This window comes from Haliotis rubra, unplaced genomic scaffold, assembly GCF_003918875.1.
Source record: "Haliotis rubra isolate DU_JTF1 unplaced genomic scaffold, ASM391887v1 Scf2, whole genome shotgun sequence".
Classification (NCBI taxonomy): Eukaryota; Metazoa; Mollusca; class Gastropoda; order Lepetellida; family Haliotidae; genus Haliotis; species Haliotis rubra.
The window spans coordinates 2,786,474-2,804,448 of NW_025766002.1; the positions used below are offsets into that span (position 1 = coordinate 2,786,474).

General features: G+C 41.7%; 1 protein-coding gene across 3 annotated transcripts in view; it reads right to left on the minus strand.

The window, feature by feature from the left end:
* The window catches only part of LOC124275352 (mediator of RNA polymerase II transcription subunit 23-like), a 70,418-nt gene that overhangs the window by 20,641 nt on the left and 31,802 nt on the right, over positions 1–17,975 (minus strand). For all 3 annotated transcript variants that reach the window (XM_046710859.1, XM_046710860.1, XM_046710858.1), the window contains exons 15-28: positions 9,704–9,846; positions 9,236–9,410; positions 8,438–8,607; positions 6,876–7,073; positions 6,472–6,538; positions 5,369–5,422; positions 5,148–5,256; positions 4,831–4,902; positions 3,654–3,764; positions 3,312–3,371; positions 2,556–2,663; positions 1,960–2,059; positions 1,447–1,545; positions 588–728 (exon numbers count right to left, since the gene is read on the minus strand). In XM_046710859.1, coding sequence (XP_046566815.1) covers positions 588–728; positions 1,447–1,545; positions 1,960–2,059; positions 2,556–2,663; positions 3,312–3,371; positions 3,654–3,764; positions 4,831–4,902; positions 5,148–5,256; positions 5,369–5,422; positions 6,472–6,538; positions 6,876–7,073; positions 8,438–8,607; positions 9,236–9,410; positions 9,704–9,846 — 1,607 coding nt within the window. The remainder of the gene's footprint in view (positions 1–587; positions 729–1,446; positions 1,546–1,959; positions 2,060–2,555; positions 2,664–3,311; positions 3,372–3,653; positions 3,765–4,830; positions 4,903–5,147; positions 5,257–5,368; positions 5,423–6,471; positions 6,539–6,875; positions 7,074–8,437; positions 8,608–9,235; positions 9,411–9,703; positions 9,847–17,975) is intronic.

A 17,975-nucleotide genomic window follows, 5' to 3' on the forward strand; every position in this document is an offset into this window, starting at 1 on the left:
TCTAACAAAATGCATAGGACCACCATTTGATGCTGATGTTTAATAATTAACACCATGACTTACAATAAGAACACAACCCAGGACTGTCATTATTAAACATGGTGGGGGCAACATCAATACAGCGATGCACCCTTCCTTCAGAACGGCAGAAGCAAAATGAGAATTGCACAATACAAGAATGTGTACAGAGTTATTCCCCTTGTGTAGAAACCCTTATCCCTATACCCTATAAACATTTTGTTTGAGTGAGTGAGTTTGATTTTACGCCACTTTTCGCAATATTCCAGCTATATCATGGCACAGGACACCAGAAATGACATTTTGTTTGAGAAGAAATTTGGTAGCAACAAAAGATGTTAAATATTAATCAAAGTCCATCAACCTGTGGCAAATCAAAATGAAGCTACTTCTCTATTCTCTAGTTATTTCAGAAATGTAGAACAGAATTAAAAATAGAATCCACTGCGATGCTAGACATACTTGAACCTGCCTAGTTAGATTATACGTATTAGGCATTGAGTATACTCAAAACAACCCTGAAATGTAACAACGTATCTCTCCAAATGAGATGTCGTAGTGAAGGATACTGTCGACGAGGCGAGCGATGAGTCGGACGTAGTAGTCCTGGTCGGGGATCCAGCTGAGGTCATCGTGGGGCATCTGCAGCAGACGGTTGTAGTCCTCTGACAGACACCAGTTGGGCTGCCGGATCTCCTTGAAAGCCCCAGCTGAAGATGTGTAATGGTGGTGAGAGACAGGTATAAGAATCTTTCATTCGGGCATTGAAACTTAATCTCAGTTGCTGTCTTGCAATTATGATGTTTATTTGTCACATTTATAACTGTAATTTTGCCACATAAGGAGCACATTTTAGATGTAGGAATTAACATGCGGTTCCCTTTACACTATTTGAAGGAGGAGGTAATGTTTTAATAACCAAACTAAGTATGAATTTTGCCACATAAGGAGCACGTTTTAGATGTAGGAATTAAGATGTGGTTCCCTTTACACTATTTGAAGGAGGAGGTAATGCTTTAATAACCAAACTAAGTATGTCTGACCTCAAGAAAAGGGCCTTCCTCAGATTTCTATTGTTACACAGTGGAAGACAACAAGCAAGTGTTGAACCTTGCCCTTCTCACTTCACATAATGAAATAAAATTAATAACGGACTAAACCTGATTCTCTTATCATGAAATTACCAGGGAATTAAACACTCTCCTCATATGAAATAGATTTGGAAATAATTTGATTACTGTGAAACAATAACAGCTTGAAGGAGCTAATGGAGTTATCTCCCCTTCACACAACCAGTAAAAGGGTTTACCAGACCAGGACGATTCCAGTGCTGACTGCTTGAGGAGAGATTAATAATAAGGTAGCATCAATCTTAATGTTTGTCATAATAATCACAGAGACTAAAGTAAAACCCTGACCAGTTCTTACCGATAATTCCCTGGACAAGCTTCCTCTTGAGACTTGACTTCCCAGACAGACGCTTCTCATAGTAGAACAGTGTATTATACAGGTACGTCACTGGTCGGTCTGAAACAAGTCATCAGTTCCTTTTCTTACCTTATTTGTTCATTAAGAAGACTTCAGGAAGCCACAGTCTCAGATTTCCTCCTTTTATCTGTCCTCTGTCATCAATTCACAAATATCCAAGGGGTAAGAATTCTCCAGCCAGTTAGTGCAAAACATATGTGACTGATTTGAACAGAATGGTGGCAAATATCATGACAAGAACAATGGAAGAAGAATGGATACACCAAACAGGTGTTATAATATGTATGGTATCTTAGTTTGGATACATCAGCATCCAGAAATTCCCCTTGCAACCATACTGTCCTGACCATGGACTGACTGACTGACTGAATTTGGTTTTACGCCGCTTTAAGCAATATTCCAGCAACATCACGGCGGGGGACACCAGAAATGGGCTTCACAAATTGTCCTGACCATGGAACTTGTAGAGGCAGCCGATCTGGTCCAAGATACTCTCAAGGATCTTCTGCACTTTCTGGAACTCCAGGAGTCGGTGGATCGTCACATCAAGCACCTGCCACATATCAGGAACATAAAATACTTTAATATAATCCAAGTATCTGATTTGCTGGGGTAACAAAAAAAACATATCTGTAAGGGCATCATATGGTCTTTGTACTTTGTTAATGACATACAATTGTCATGTCATACTTGACCTTGTTCAAAGTTATGATACTGCGCTCAATGGCGGCCATAAGAAATATCTGATTTTGTCACACAAGTAATTATAAATTCATTGCAAGGATTTTTGTTTTTGTGATGTCCATTCAGCACGTAAGGTCCACCACACCCCCACTGACAGATAAGTCTTTCCATATACATCCAGTCACTTCTAGGACAAAATCCAGAACTTCAAAAAGCAAGCTAGGATGCGCTACTCATCTTCATTTGTCTCGCCTTTCACAATAGTTGTTTGTTAATTAGGTGTTACAGTGTTTCTAATGGTGATTGTTTTTATGATACTGTAAATGACTCCCTGTGGAAAGGTATGAGCAGTGTGGTGGTGTTACCGGCAGGAAGCGGAGACAGACGTTGCCGAAGTAGACGGGAAGATGCTGATGGTGGATGGGGTTGTTTAGGTCCTGGATCCCCTCGTAGTAGAACTTCTCCGGGTATTTCTGAAAAAAACACTCAGGGGTCTGGCAATGGTGTTTTGTTTCTTTGTTTGTTTGTTGTTTAACGTAACACTCGGCAATATTTCAGCTATATGGCGGCAGACTGTAAATAATCGAGTCTGGACCAGACAATCCAGTGATCAACACCATTAGCATCGATCTATGCAATGGGGATATGACGACATGAGTCAATCGAGTCAGCGACCACCTCTTGTGACTCTAAGACGCCTCTTACGACAAGCATGGGTCGCTGAAGACCAATTATAAAATGGGAATGGTGTTAAACACTATATGCATACATCCACCTATCTTATGTACTGGTAAGCAATCAAGTGTAGGGTGGACTTAAATGACATGTTAGATGAATGTAAATAAATAATTCATCAATTTGAAAAATTTGAGTTTGTAACCTGTCAAATAAGTGAGTGAGTGAGTGAGTGAGTGCGTGAGTGAGTGAGTGAGTGAGTGAGTGAGTAGGTGAGTGAGTGAGTGACATGTTCAATCAGAGAATGGGACAAGGTTTCAGTATACACACATGTTCTTTTGCAAACATACATATTCACAAGCAACAGCTACTGTGGTCACCTATCCCACATGCTTGTGTCACACTCTCCTATAACACTGACAACTGATAGAAGTCAACAGACTTACCTTATGGAATGCCATGTGTTTCTCATGCCAGTTAGCTTGCTGCCAATGCTCAGGTGTGTTCTGAAGAATCAATTCATCAACACACTAAATCAACAAGAAAAACAAATTTCTTCAATCAAGTAATGAAATAATTTGTTCAAAAGAAAAACCTTTCTCATAATTACTAAACATTTAATGCCATGACGATGTACACTATATGATAGTATAATACTGTACACTACTATAGTTATAATTCAAGTAACTGTTGATGCGGAGAGTGAATTTTGAAAAGGAATAGCTTCTGTTCACCTATTGTCCATTATACTAGTATGTATTTGATGTACATTGATGTACATTACTTACATCCTTGACAAAGTCGTGGACTCTGTTCTTGAAGTCAGGCAGATGCACCAGCAGCAGCTGCACAATAAGGCATCGCATCTGAGCCTCGTTCGCCTCCAGGTTACGAAGGATCTGTCGGTTTAAACATTGAGTGAGTGAGTTGGGTTTTACAACACTTTTAGCAATATTCTAGAAATATCACGGCGGGGGACACCAGAAATGCGCTTCACACATTGTGCCCATGTGGGGAATTGAACCTGGGTCTTCGGCGTGACGAGCGAACACTTTAACCACTGGGCTACCCCACCGCCCCTCAGTTTAACAGAAGTAAATCAACTGAATATGATTATACCACATTCGATTGGCCAACCAAGCAATCATTTTAGTGTTTATGTTCCCATATACTGAAAATATTAACCAATTAACTGTCCGGACTGCGAAAACAGGATCTAGGCCAATTCTGTTTTAGTGACCTCAGGTAATACTACTCTACAACCTACTGAGAATATAACTGCCAAATTTGGGTTCATAGTCTCTAAAGTTTATAAAGTAAAAGACTGTATCACACAACCTCCACACACCCCAAAAAGACCAAAACAAAACAAGTGTTTGCCACTGATATGGCAATGTCCCCTGCCGCTAAAGAATGGAATATCTATATTTACTATTTCTTATTTTTTTGGTCACATACTGGTGTCTGAAATGACTGGTGTCTGCATAATCACCCAATGTAGGCTGTCAACATAACTGAAAACATTGGCTGCAATGTTTTATGAGATATCACGTTTAAATATGTTTGAAAAGTGGTCAAAGTGTCATAGTGACCTTGAAGATAAGGTCAAGTTCACCCAAATCAACTGGTGTCTGTGTAATCCCTCAATGTAGGCTGTCACCAAATTTGAAGACATTGGGTACAACAGTCCATAAGATATCGCGTTAACAAGAGTTTAAAGTGTGCAAAGAGTTATGGTGACCTTGAAGATAAGGTCGAGGTCACCCAAATAAACTGGTGTCTGCGTAATCCCCCAATGTAGGCTGTCACCAAATTTGGAGATACTGGGTACAACAGTCCATGATGAGATATCGCATTAACAAGAGTTTGAAAAGTGTCGTGGTGACCTTGAAGATAAGGTCATGGTCACCCAAATAAACTGGTGAGCACACACTATAAGCAGTTGCCTCCCCAACTTGGTCTTACCAGGCAGAGAACAAGTCTATCTATGGTGACGATGTTGCTTCTCCAGATCATCTCATTCAGAGCTTCCATGTACTGAAACATGAAATACACATCATATAAAGACCCCATAATTCCATTTCATGTAGGAAATAATTCAAAGTCTGTTGTGTTACAAACATCAAAATGCTTCTCCATAATTTTCACCTAAAGCAATAAATCATGTAAACTTTACTGGAAAAGTACTACCTTTTTGGCAACATACACACAACTTCAGGAACCAGTGGTAACCATAGTAACCATAACTGGCACTTGTTTTATGTCTTCCTGTATCAACCTACCCTGTTTATGTTCTGATTCCCAGAAACAGTGGTGAACTCAAACACCAGGTAATCTGCAAATGCTCGGAGATGAGCCGACAGTGCTCGTGGTCCGAGACGATCAAGGACCCTGTGGAAGTAATGGAGGAAATATTAAGTTAAAGACAGACCTCAATGCATCCTCTTAAAGTCTCAAAAGTGACAGAATGTTGAAACATATCTCATGAAACTACTTGACTCACTTGTATGCTGTAGGTGAGACTCTGCTGTCCTCCAGCAAACTCTTGAATATGATGCTGGAACAGAACATACACGTTTCACAAATAACAGCAAGCAATTGTTTGTTTTCACTGCATGTTGTTACCATTACTGTGTATACGGAAGTTACAAAGTTGACACTGAAAACCAGACACTATCAACTCAAGTTATAACAGGTTCAAAGGGATATTTACAACTTGCTCCCATACAATACCTACCCATTCATTCAGCACACACATTGGATATTGCCATTATTATCATGTTCTGACTGACTGAGTTTTGGTTTTACGCCGCTTTTAGCAATATTCCAGCAACATCACGGCGGAGGGACACCAGAAATGGGCTTAACACATTGTACCTATGTGGGGATTCGAACCCGGGTCTTCGGCATGACGAGCCAACGCTTTAACCACTAGGCTACCCCACCGCCCCTATTATCATGTTCACATGACCATGGCAAATAAAGTGACCAACAAACTCACTACCAGTTTTCTTTTGGTTAAAAATTTGCTGAAAGAATACTTTTAAAAACTTAATACTTGTACATTGAAAGCTTTTCTTAATGTTTTTGGACTGTAAGTACTAGCCACACATTGACAATCAGACTGATTCATTCCTTGGAATTGCGTGTTGATTGAGCTGACAGAATACACTTCACAATGAGATGAATAGAGGAAGTTTAATGTCCACAATATTGTACTTATGTAGTATTATGCATGCACTTTGCGAGTGAGCAAATAATTCTAGTCTTTTAAAATCATTAGGAATGGTCTTGCTTGGGACTGAACCACCAACACACCCCACTCTCCTCTGACACTCTACCCACACCAGAGCAGAGGCAGTCAGAACAGAAGAGGAGATACTGTAGTGCACCAACATCACTTGCTGACTATCACAGAAGTTTTAAGTAACACTATCTGTGGTGTTGACTGAACAGTCCTGATGGCATCATATATCAACACATTGGTAAAACAATAACAGTGTTCCAATAACATATTAATTGGTACATGTTACCATATTAGTTGAGAAAATAACCACTTTACTCGTCCTTGAGAGTATATTACGAAATACCAGAGTTTTCACTCACCAGAGAAACAATGGAGCGTTGCCCTGCATGGAGAAGTGGGCGATCAGATCATTTTCATTCACCATGCCTGCAGGAGAAGATCATTTCAACACTTTTTACTTATGCAAGATATTTCAAAAGTTTATTTGTTGTTTAATGCCACACACAACATTCCAGCTAAATGACGGCATCTGTAACTTATCGAGTCTGGACCAGACAATCCAGTGACTGACATCATGAGCATCGATATTTGCGCACAACAAATAAAATGACTCAAGACCAATTGTAACTGGGAATTTTGTAGGCATTTATAAAGAGTGTGTGAGTGAGTTTGGTTTTATGCTGCTTTTAGCAATATTCCAGCAATATCATGGTGGGGGACACCAGTAATGGGTTTCACACATTGACAATAAGGTAAAAATTACTCTTCCACTTCTTGTACTCTGTTTCCACACTCCTCTTCAGCTGGTTCTTGTCGTCCTTGAGGACGGGGTTCTGGTTGAAGTAGTCGGCCAGGGTGGGAGGGAAGTACTGCAGCGTGTGTGATGGCCACCCCACCGGCGTGTTCTGCATGATCGACATCAGGATCTCCTTGCACCAGTTGTTGGAGTAGCTATCCAGGCCTGTCAAACAAACAACTACACTGGACAAGCAGTATACACAAGTGTGCCTCAGTCACTATGTAAACTTTATGAAGCTTGATGTAACTCTGTTGGCCTGGCAACAAACAACTACACTAGACAAGCAGTATACACAAGTGTGCCTCAGTCACTATGTAAACTTTATGAAGCTTGATGTAACTCTGTTGGCCTGGCAACAAACAGCTACACTGGACAAGCAGTATACACAAGTGTGCCTCAGTCACTAAGTAAACTTTATGAAGCTTGATGTAACTCTGTTGGCCTGGCAACAAACAACTACACTAGACAAGCAGTATACACAAGTGTGCCTCAGTCACTATGTAAACTTTATGAAGCTTGATGTAACTCTGTTGGCCTGGCAACAAACAGCTACACTGGACAAGCAGTATACACAAGTGTGCCTCAGTCACTATGTAAACTTTATGAAGCTTGATGTAACTCTGTTGGCCTGCCAACAAACAACTACACTGGACAAGCAGTATACACAAGTGTGCATTAGTCACTAAGTAAACTTTTTGGATACGATGACCTGTGTCAGCCAACCTGACCACCCAATCCCGTGAGTCGCCTCTTACAACAAGCATGGGTTTCAGACCAATTCATACACCATACAGGGATATATCTTGGACCCTCGGACGGTGGAGGTGGCGAGGTGAGGTTCAACATTGTGTTTCAGATATTTTTACTCATATAGCGAAGTGCATGTGATAAAGTACTGGTATGAAATTATGGCAGTTTTATCATGCTAGCCCAGAGTTTATCATGAAAAAGTTTACATGGATACACTCTTCAGACACGTTGAATAATAGTATGACATGTCTGAGGGACTGACCCGCCATTCTGTATATATATAGCAAATCAGTGACTTAAATTTATAAGCACCATGAACACCATGTCAGGTCTGGCCAGTGACTCACCTGTGATGTGAACGGATCTGGCTAGTGACTCACCTGTGATGTGAACGGATCTGGCTAGTGACTCACCTGTGATGTGAACGGATCTGGCTAGTGACTCACCTGTGATGTGAACAGATCTGGCTAGTGACTCACCTGTGATGTGAACGGATCTGGCTAGTGACTCACCTGTGATGTGAACGGATCTGGCTAGTGACTCACCTGTGATGTTAACGGATCTGGCTAGTGACTCACCTGTGATGTTAACGGATCTGGCTGGTGACTCACCTGTGATGTGAACGGATCTGGCTAGTGACTCACCTGTGATGTGAATGGATCTGGCTAGTGACTCACCTGTGATGTGAACGGATCTGGCTAGTGACTCACCTGTGATGTGAACGGATCTGGCTAGTGACTCACCTGTGATGTGAACGGATCTGGCTAGTGACTCACCTGTGATGTGAACGGATCTGGCCAGTGTCAGCACAAGGGCTCTGTTGAGTTCCTCAGACTCGCCAGCCAGGAAGGAATTACTCTTTGACTCATTGGAGATTCGAGACAACTGGGGCTGAACCTCGTAACTGCCGAGGCTGATGATCAGGCGTAACGCTGTACTCTCAACACTGGAAATACACACAGATATGACTGCATGTAAACACAGAAATACTGGTACATACTGGCACTGGGTAATCAAATCCTTCTGTCCCTATCCAATACAACTGATCTTAGTGATACTTAGATAGTTGTCTGATCGACGCATGTCAACTTGGTTGCTCCATTTTGGCAAAACACAGGTCCAGCTACCCCTCCACCCCTCCCCTACCAGAGGCACAGGACCAGCTACCCCACCACCCCTCCCCTACCAGAGGCACAGGTCCAGCTACCCCTCCACCCCTCCCCTACCAGAGGCACAGGTCCAGCTACCCCTCCATCCCTCCCCTACCAGAGGCACAGGTCCAGCTACCCCACCACCCCTCTCCTACCAAAGGCACAGGTCCAGCTACCCCTCCACCCCTCCCCTACCAGAGGCACAGGTCCAGCTACCCCTCCATCCCTCTCCTACCAAAGGCACAGGTTCAGCTACCCCTCCACCCCTCTCCTACCAGAGGCACAGGCCCAGCTACCCCACCACCCCTCCACTATCAGAAGCAAAGTTGGAGCTTCCCTTCTTCCCCTAGCTGGAGGCACAGCTACCCCACCTGGCCCCACCCCTACCATAGGTTCAGCTACCCCACCCCACATTTCTCCTACCAGAGGTGCAGCTGATTTTGGTTAGTCTGCTGGATGGTGGCCAGTGTGTGGAGATGTCCCAGGAGCTGGATACGGTAGTGGATCTGGGTGTGGTGCAGTCGGTAGCTGAACATCTCCAGCAGGGTGTGCAAGATGCCAAGGGCATGGCTGTTGAACACAGTCGGCAGAAGCTGGCCTGGAAGGACAAACACACAGTGATTAGTTTAGAGCCACTGTGATCGCTGAAATAATCAGGTCAAAATTCTGGGATTTATACTAATTACAGGTTCTTGGCACACGGAATCCAACTGATATTAGTGTGAGGCTAACATTCCAAGTTGTCAAAAAATTAAAAATGAATATGGCCCTCCTGTATTGAGAATATCATATTTCAGTATTTAGTCACGTAATTTCTGAGATCTCAGAATATGGCTGACACTGCTATCCCCTACTTCAAGACTTCCTGAAGGGAGGTAACTGCTGACTTACTGATGAAGCCCTTGATGCCGAGTGACTCGATCTCCATGTACACCAGCAGTCTGCTGTATGTCTCCACCAGGGCCGGGGCCAGGGAGATGTTGTTCTTGTTCTTGGCCAGGCGGATCACTCGGGTCACGATACTGTGGATCAGGCTGAAAACAACTGTCTACATTCAAACCAAGACACTAACCTCTTAAATCCATTTTGACAAACATTCCATGCCTTCGGCCTATGGTCTTTTCATGTCAAAAGTTGTGTAAGCATTAAAATCATGACATGTATAGATTGATTGTTTGATCGTCATTCTGGAAGTTGGTGTCAAAAATCGAACATAAAACTTTATGGATGACAATTTCTTGTTTATTGCAGAGAGCGACGACGTTTTGATGTAGATTCTTACACTGTTATCAAGCTGAAAGTCTTGATAACGGTGTAAGAATCTACATGGAAACATCGCTCTATGCAATAAACAAGAAGTTGTCATCCATAAAGTTGTATGTTTCGTGTATAGATTGAGAAAACCAGAGCTTAAACACTTGGTCAGTAGGTTCATCATCAGAAGGGGTAAAAACATGACAATGTGTGGACTGTGTATGTATAGATTTCTGAAGAAGTACTTAAATTTGAAGAACACGGTTTGCAGAAAGAATGAGTGAGTGAGTGAGTGAGTATGGTTTTACACAGCTTTTAGCAATATTCCAGCTATATCAAGGCGGGGGACACCAGACATTGGCTTCACACATTGTGCCCATGTGGGGAATCGAACCAGGGTCTTCGGCGTGACGAGCGAACGCTTTAACCACTGGGCTACTCCACCACCCCTGCAGAAAGAGGGCTATGGAAATTAACTATAGATTTGGGTGTTTCAATGTTAATTAACAGTATGTGTTTACAGAGTTGGAGGGGTTGATCAGTATTTGCATCAACAAACTTTATGGGCTTGTGTACACTGTTGAGTACAACTCATGAACCCATCCCAGCAAAGGGACTTAACTGACCATAACTTCTCAAAAATGTAATTTTTAGAGTAAAATTGATATTTTATACTTATCCTGACTCATGCTCTTTTGCTTGTCTTTTTCTTCTTGCGAACATAGTGGAACACTTGTATCTCCTTATTTGAAGCTCCCTTCAAAATAAAATCACTAATTGGTACTCACCACGAGTTGCTCCCCTTTGTCTCCCCTGGCGGGAAAGGTGTCGCCACCCTCTGGCCATGTGCTCCACTCTCTCCTGATTTAGCGAGCCCAACACTTGAATTTACAGGGAAATCCAAAGTGTTATGTGGGGAGGATGGGAGGGCTAACCTCATGAGTCAGGATAAGTATAAAATATCAATTTTACTCTAAAAAATTACATATTTTTTCCTTATCCTGACTCATGCTCTTTTGCTTGTAGCATCCTACGGAACGGAGGTGGGTAACAGAATACTTTGGATTTATAATTAGTGATTTTGTATAGATATACTGTAATATCCCCTACGGGAACTTCATGAAGGCTTAGATTTAGGATGTTTCCTGTATAAAGAAAACCATAGGTTATATAAAGCCATTAAAGGGGAATTACATTATGAATATATTGAACAATACATATAAATTATATATATATATATAGGTGACTCTGATAGAGGCACTGAAATTGACTATATCAAGTATATGCTTAAGGTTGAATACTTAAGCTGAACATATATACATAGCCCTAAAACTCCGTGTAGAGTTATAAGCTAGATGAGTATGTATAAAATACATATTAATCTTGTGAGGATAATATTTTAAGCCCTACGAGGGACTGTCAGTTGCTGGCGAGGACCAGTGGTCGAAATGGTGAATGCCAGAGACATCTTCTGTAGTGATGTCTCTTAGGTAGTGATTAGCAAATACCATGTTAGATTTCCAATAGCATCCTTCCATAATCGTGTTCAAGGAACAGTTACGTGTAGGGCGAGGGTAGAGGCCAGTGCCCTGATCTCATGTGGATTTGATGCTGTTGGTGGGTCCAAGCCTGCTGCCTTGTAGGCACAGGAGAATGACAGTCCTTATCCAAATAGATATTGTGGTCCGTGACACTTCTGTTTGATTAAGTGGCTGATAATGGGATGAATAAACGCGTTTGAGAAATCTTCTCCTTGTTTTGGATCGTCAGTAAAATAAACTTTGGCTCTCTTACGGACACAGTGATAGGTCTTGTGTATCTTGTGATCCAAGAATAGAGGATAAGCGCCGGGATGTGGAATAATCTGTCTGGTTGACCTGGCAGTTGATTTTTTGCGATGAAATCCCATCTTAATCCGAGGTGCGCTGTGTTATGATTGTCATCAAACTGTATCCTCTCGTAATCCAGAGCGTGAATTTCAGACATTCTTGCTGCTGTGGCTAGCGATAGCAGAAACAGTGTTTTCTGTGAGAGAAATTCAAAGTTTGTCGATTCCAAAGGTTCATAGACCTCACTCGTGAGGTGTTGTAACACTACATTCAGATCCCAAGCTGGGGCGTGGAACTTCCGCTTTTGGTCCTTGTCACGGTGCTGGCAGCGGTAATGACCCCTGCGTTAAGGGTCATTGGCTCAACCATGTGTGGTCGTCTAGAGACACCATAATGACCGCACCAGTGAACCAAGATAAAATAATATATATTAAAAAGAGCACAACCAAACAGTAATGTTAATACATTTATTAGGACTATACATGTAGATCTGAATAACCCAAATTAAAATTGCAATACGTATCAATGAGCTGAACTCCTATTAAGCCTATATGGACATGAAGAAACAGTAATAATACAAATACCCCTGACAGGAATAGTGTATTACGTAAAGTAATAATTGGAACGCCAGACTGAAGGTAAGATTACAAGGAACTTACCAACATATTCCTGTGTCCAGCGTTCCCAGAGGTCCTAGTTGGAGTGAGTCCACCGTGGGAACTGCCCCCAACTAGAATGGTTTGAGAATTTATAGGGAGTTGCCGGACGTCAGAGGGGACAACCTCTGACTTGGCCAAGAAAGATTGAAAATGATACTTGAAACTTAGAGACTGTGTTTCTCAAGCATCAAGTTTTATGATAAAGCCAAAAAAATATTCGTTAATCTTATGAATCAAATCTGGACATGTGATAGCAGACGTTAGTGGCTACCATCACATATTATTTTAATTGTTCTACATTCACTAATAATGAAGATATAGTCTCAATAAAGACTTGAAAATAGTCTTCTATTGGCATTAATAGAGGAAAATACTGTATTTCTCCCAAAATAAACACGTTTATATAAATTAGATCATATAGACGGAAAACTGAATATTATGGGCTAGTTGTATGATACAAGATTTACGTTAGGTTCAAAAAGTTGACTTTAATACTTGACATGATATGTCCGTGACAACACACATGGACTACATAAATTGTATTGAAGTCAACTTGATCTGGGTTTTCGTCACATGACCCCCTCTAAATTAGGAAATTTGCTATACATAGATGTGTACAAATTTGCTGACAAATTAATAATTAACACCATTACGTGAAAACAATGAATATGATAAACATGCATACACATATACATGTAGTGAATATATCTGACAAAAACCATCAAACTAATCAACAGTTGTATGCCTTGTCGTAGACACAGTCACATGACTTAATGATAATAACATCAATCACATCACATCAAAGCACATCTCGATAAAGGCGTCAGCAATAATGTTATTGCTTCCTTTGATGTGTTCAATTTTAATAGGGTACTCCTGGAGCATAAGACTCCATCGCAACACCAGCTGGTTTGTGTCCTTCATCCGATGGATAAATGTTAATGGGTTATGATCAGTGTAGACCATAACCTGATCTAAGAAGCACATCTTACATAAATTTCAAAGTGCTTTAACGCCAAAACCAGTCCTAATGCTTCCTTCTCCACAGTAGAATAGTTAAGCTGATGCTTGTTGAACTTCCGTGAGAAGTAGCTCACTGGATGGTCCATTCCCCTGTCATCTTCCTGGAACAACACTGCTCCACATCCTAAGGCACTTGGCGCCCACAGCTAGTTTGAAAGGCTTTGTGAACACGGGTGCAGCTAACACTGGTGTGGAACAGAGCATAGTCTTCAGGAGCTGGAAACCGTGCTTTCGCAGTCTTCTGTCCAGTTGAACTTCACCCCTTCTTCAATAATGCTGTAATAGGAGCTGCCACTGAAGCAAAATTTGGACAGAATCTTCGGGATAATAACCAGCCATTCCCAGGAACCGGCGACCTCCTTACATGTTTTAGGTTGAGAAAAGTTGATAATACTATCAACTTTAGCTGTGATTGGAGCTACCTTCCCTAAAATCGAACTATGTGTCCAAGGAATGTAACTTGTGCTTGACCAAATTCACATTTTGCCAAGTTGACTGTCAAGTTTGCTTCCCTGAGACGAGTAAACACTTCCCTCAGAGTAGCCAGGTGATCCTCCCAGGTGTCAGATCCAATAATGACATCGCCGATGTATACCTCCACACCAGCAATATTAGCTAGTACCAGATTCATCAACCGCTGAAAAGCTGCAGGTGCCGTCTTCAGTCCAAAAGGCATGACCCGATACTGATACAGGCCATCTGGGGTCACAATAGTCAGGATTCTCTTGGCACGCTCTGTTAATGGGATTTGGTAATAGCCCTTTAAGGAGGTCAAGCTTCGTTATGAAGACAGCATGGCCAACATTATCAATGCAGTCATCGATGCGTGGTAGAGGGTGAGAGTCGGCCTTAACCAATCGGTTAATCTGTCTCAGATCAGCACACGCCCGAATTTATTGCCAGGCTTTGGCACCAGGATACATGGAGAACTCCAATCACTGTTTAGAGCGGCTCTAGTATGTTGTTGTCCAGCATGTATTGGATTTCTTCTTTGAGATAGGCCTTCTTCTGTGGATTCATTCTGTAAGGGTGTTGTCTCACAGGAGGGGCACCTTCCACGCCCACATCATGCATCATGACATTGGATTGCGCTTTGGAGTATCAGGGAACAAGTCCTTAAATTCTTCAATGATAGCTGTTAAATCATCCCGCTGAGTATCAGTTGTGTGCTGCAACTTAGAGTCCAAGTCATTCAAGATATCACTATTGCATAACTTGATGTCTACAACGCGTCACTTTCTTCCAGTGACTCCTCACTGTCATTCCCACTCACTGTCATTATTATTGTACAGTCAGACAGTGGTATGCCTTCAACAGGTTTACATGGCAGAACCTAGTCTTCCTACCTCGGGTTCATGGTTAATTACATAACCTGTCTCACTAACCTTGCTTCTGACTGTGTATGGTCCAAAACTTGGATTTTAATGAAGAACTTGGTATAGGTAGATATACTAAAACCTTGTCACCTGGTTTAAACTCCCTGACCTTGGCCTTTCTATCAAACTGACCTTTGATCCTAACCTGGGCCTGTTGTAAATGTTTTCTAGCTAACTCAGTAGCTTGCCACAACTTATCTTTAATTCGTGACACATAATCCAACAACTCCTCAGACCTAGTTTCCTGAAGCCAACTATCTTTGACCAATTTTAATGGTCCCCTAGAGTATGACCATAGACAAGTTCAAATGGTGAAACCCTAGTGATTCCTGCTTAGCATCTCTAGCTGCAAACAATACAAAGGGAACTCCAACGTCCCAGTCCCTCTCATGCTCTTCACAATAACATCTTAACATGCTTTTCTAGACTTTGATGGAAACGCTCTAATGCACCTTGAGATTCGGGTGATAAGCACTAGATCGAATTTGACCGAATGCCAAGCAACACCATAACTTGCTGAAACAGTTTGACATGAAATTTGAACCCTGATCAGACTGAATGTCACCCAGGTAACCCTGTCAACGTGAAGTACTTAATCAAAGCTTTTGCTACAACTGCTGCAGTAACTTTCGCCTAAGGGAATTGCTTCCGGGAACCGTGTATTAACACACATTATTGTCAGAAGGTATTGGTTTCCTTGACTAGTTTTAGGAAGTGGACCTACAACATCAATTAATACCTTGGAGAATGCTTCCCCGTCAACTGGTACCAACTTGAGAGGGGCTGGAGGTATGACTTGATTTGGTTTTGCCAACCACTTGACATACATGACAAGTTTTGCAATATAATTCAGTATCATGGTACATGCCTGGCCAAAAGAAATCACTGGAAACCTTATCATAAGTTTTTGTCCTTCCCATGTGACCAGCAAACAAACTCTCATGAGACAGGCTGAGAATATCCTGCCTATAAGGCTTTGGTACAACCACCTGATACCGAATACCAACATCAGTTTCATCCCATTCTCGCCCTTGCCACTCTTCCTCATTAATAAACCTTTGTGAACATAGAAACATGTATTTTCCATATCAACCTGTTTATCATCTACCACACTCGTCCAAGCATCCCTAAGAGTATTGTCCTCTCTCTGTGCCTGACACATAAACTAGCCTTATCCCAGCCTATCAGACTCCGCCTGGCACATTACTGTCCTGTGCCTTATCATCACACTCAGACTCAATTGTCTTGGATTCCAAACTACTCTTAGCTCGAGAACTATCATCGGTAGATGCATAAATGCTTTAGACAGACAAGTATCAGATAAATCTAGGAAATCACCCTTAGGCTGTTCTGTCCTTGTCATAGACCTTGTGGTCACACAAGCAGGAAAATGTCGGCATTCTCCTTACTGTTCACTGTCACTGGAGAACTAGATACCTCTAGGACCTCTACACAGCCTTTGTGACAACAGCTATCTGTTAGATCATTTCCTAACAAGATATCCACACCCTTAATAGGTAACTCATCCACAACTCCCATTAGCACTTCTCCTGATACAAATTCGGGATTTGATGTGAAATCTGTGCAATGGAACTGACCGATAGACTTTACCTACCATCTCAACTACAACACTTGTCCCAGTAGCAGACTTTTCAGGATTAGTAACCGCGCACTCTGGGAACAATGAGAGTTTGCCAAGCTCCCGTATCCCTGTACATAGTTACTTGTCTTTGAGAACTCTCCTGACCTACTTCACCTAACAACACCATCAGATATGTACTTTTCATACTTCTGCTCAGGCTGCTGTGAATGCAAGGTAGTACCGAAAGTGATGGTTGAGCTGTACTGCTAACAAAACCCCACCACTTTTTGATTGTCATTTTTCCTCTTATAGCAATCTACAATCAAATGATTGTTCATCCCACAATAAGCACATTTAGGTTTTGATGCTTTATCACTATTAGATGCTTTTGGATTGAGTCTCCCATTCTGAATAGTCTCACCCTCAGATTTATTGCCATTGCCTAGAGCTACACCTTCTGATTAGACCCTGGCTTCCTGATTGCTTGTTGTCATACTTAGACACATTAGACTGTTGTCCTACTGTTGATTTATGTATTAGTACATAATTGTCAGCAGTTATTAAGGCTCTTGCAATGTCGTAACCTTTTGGTCTTCTACATGAATTCTTAAACCAGCTGGCATACAGTTTTTATTTCCTCCAAGATAAACAACTCTCTTAATTTATCCAGATTTCCATCTATTCCTTCTGCCGATACCACTTATCAAATAAGCTTTCTTTATGGAAAACAAACTCGCAGTAAGTTTCACTTTCGGATTTTCTTAGTTTTCGAAACTGTTGGCCGGTAAGCCTCACTGGTTAATTGATAAAGCCCTTAGAAACAGCAGCCTTCAGTTCTGGATACGATCTAGCCTGAGTATGCGTCTAAGGAGTTGTAAGCCTGGGTAGCCTTTCCTTTAAATTTACTCTGAATCAGAATATGCCAGTATTCTTTCGCCATTTTAGCTCTATAGCTACTCCGCTCAAATTGATGAAAGAATCTTTCAACTTCATTCTCATCAAAATTAGGGACTGAGCGATAGCATTCATTCACCTTAAAGCTACCAGTATCCTGTTCATGAACCCTATTCCTCAACTCAAGCTTAAGCTTCAACTCATGCTCCATCCGAACTTTCTCTTTCAAGCTCTCTCTCCTTCTTCTTGCATTTCCAATTTCTTAAATTCTAGTTTCTGTTCATAAGACAGATTATCGCTTGAAATTGAACTGATCATCAGAACTACTTCCATCCCCTAGGACGCGGTTTCAGGTGGTAGAAGTTATTAAAGCCTCTATCAACGATCCCTATCTCTCTTACATTCATTGACTGGTCAACACTAACATCATTAGCACTGGCCATTTTCAAAAGGTCCTCCTTGTTAGTCCTTCTTATCATGGCAACAGTTGGTTGGCTCAATTCAGACATTGTAGAAAGAATATATCACACTCTCTGACCTCTCAAG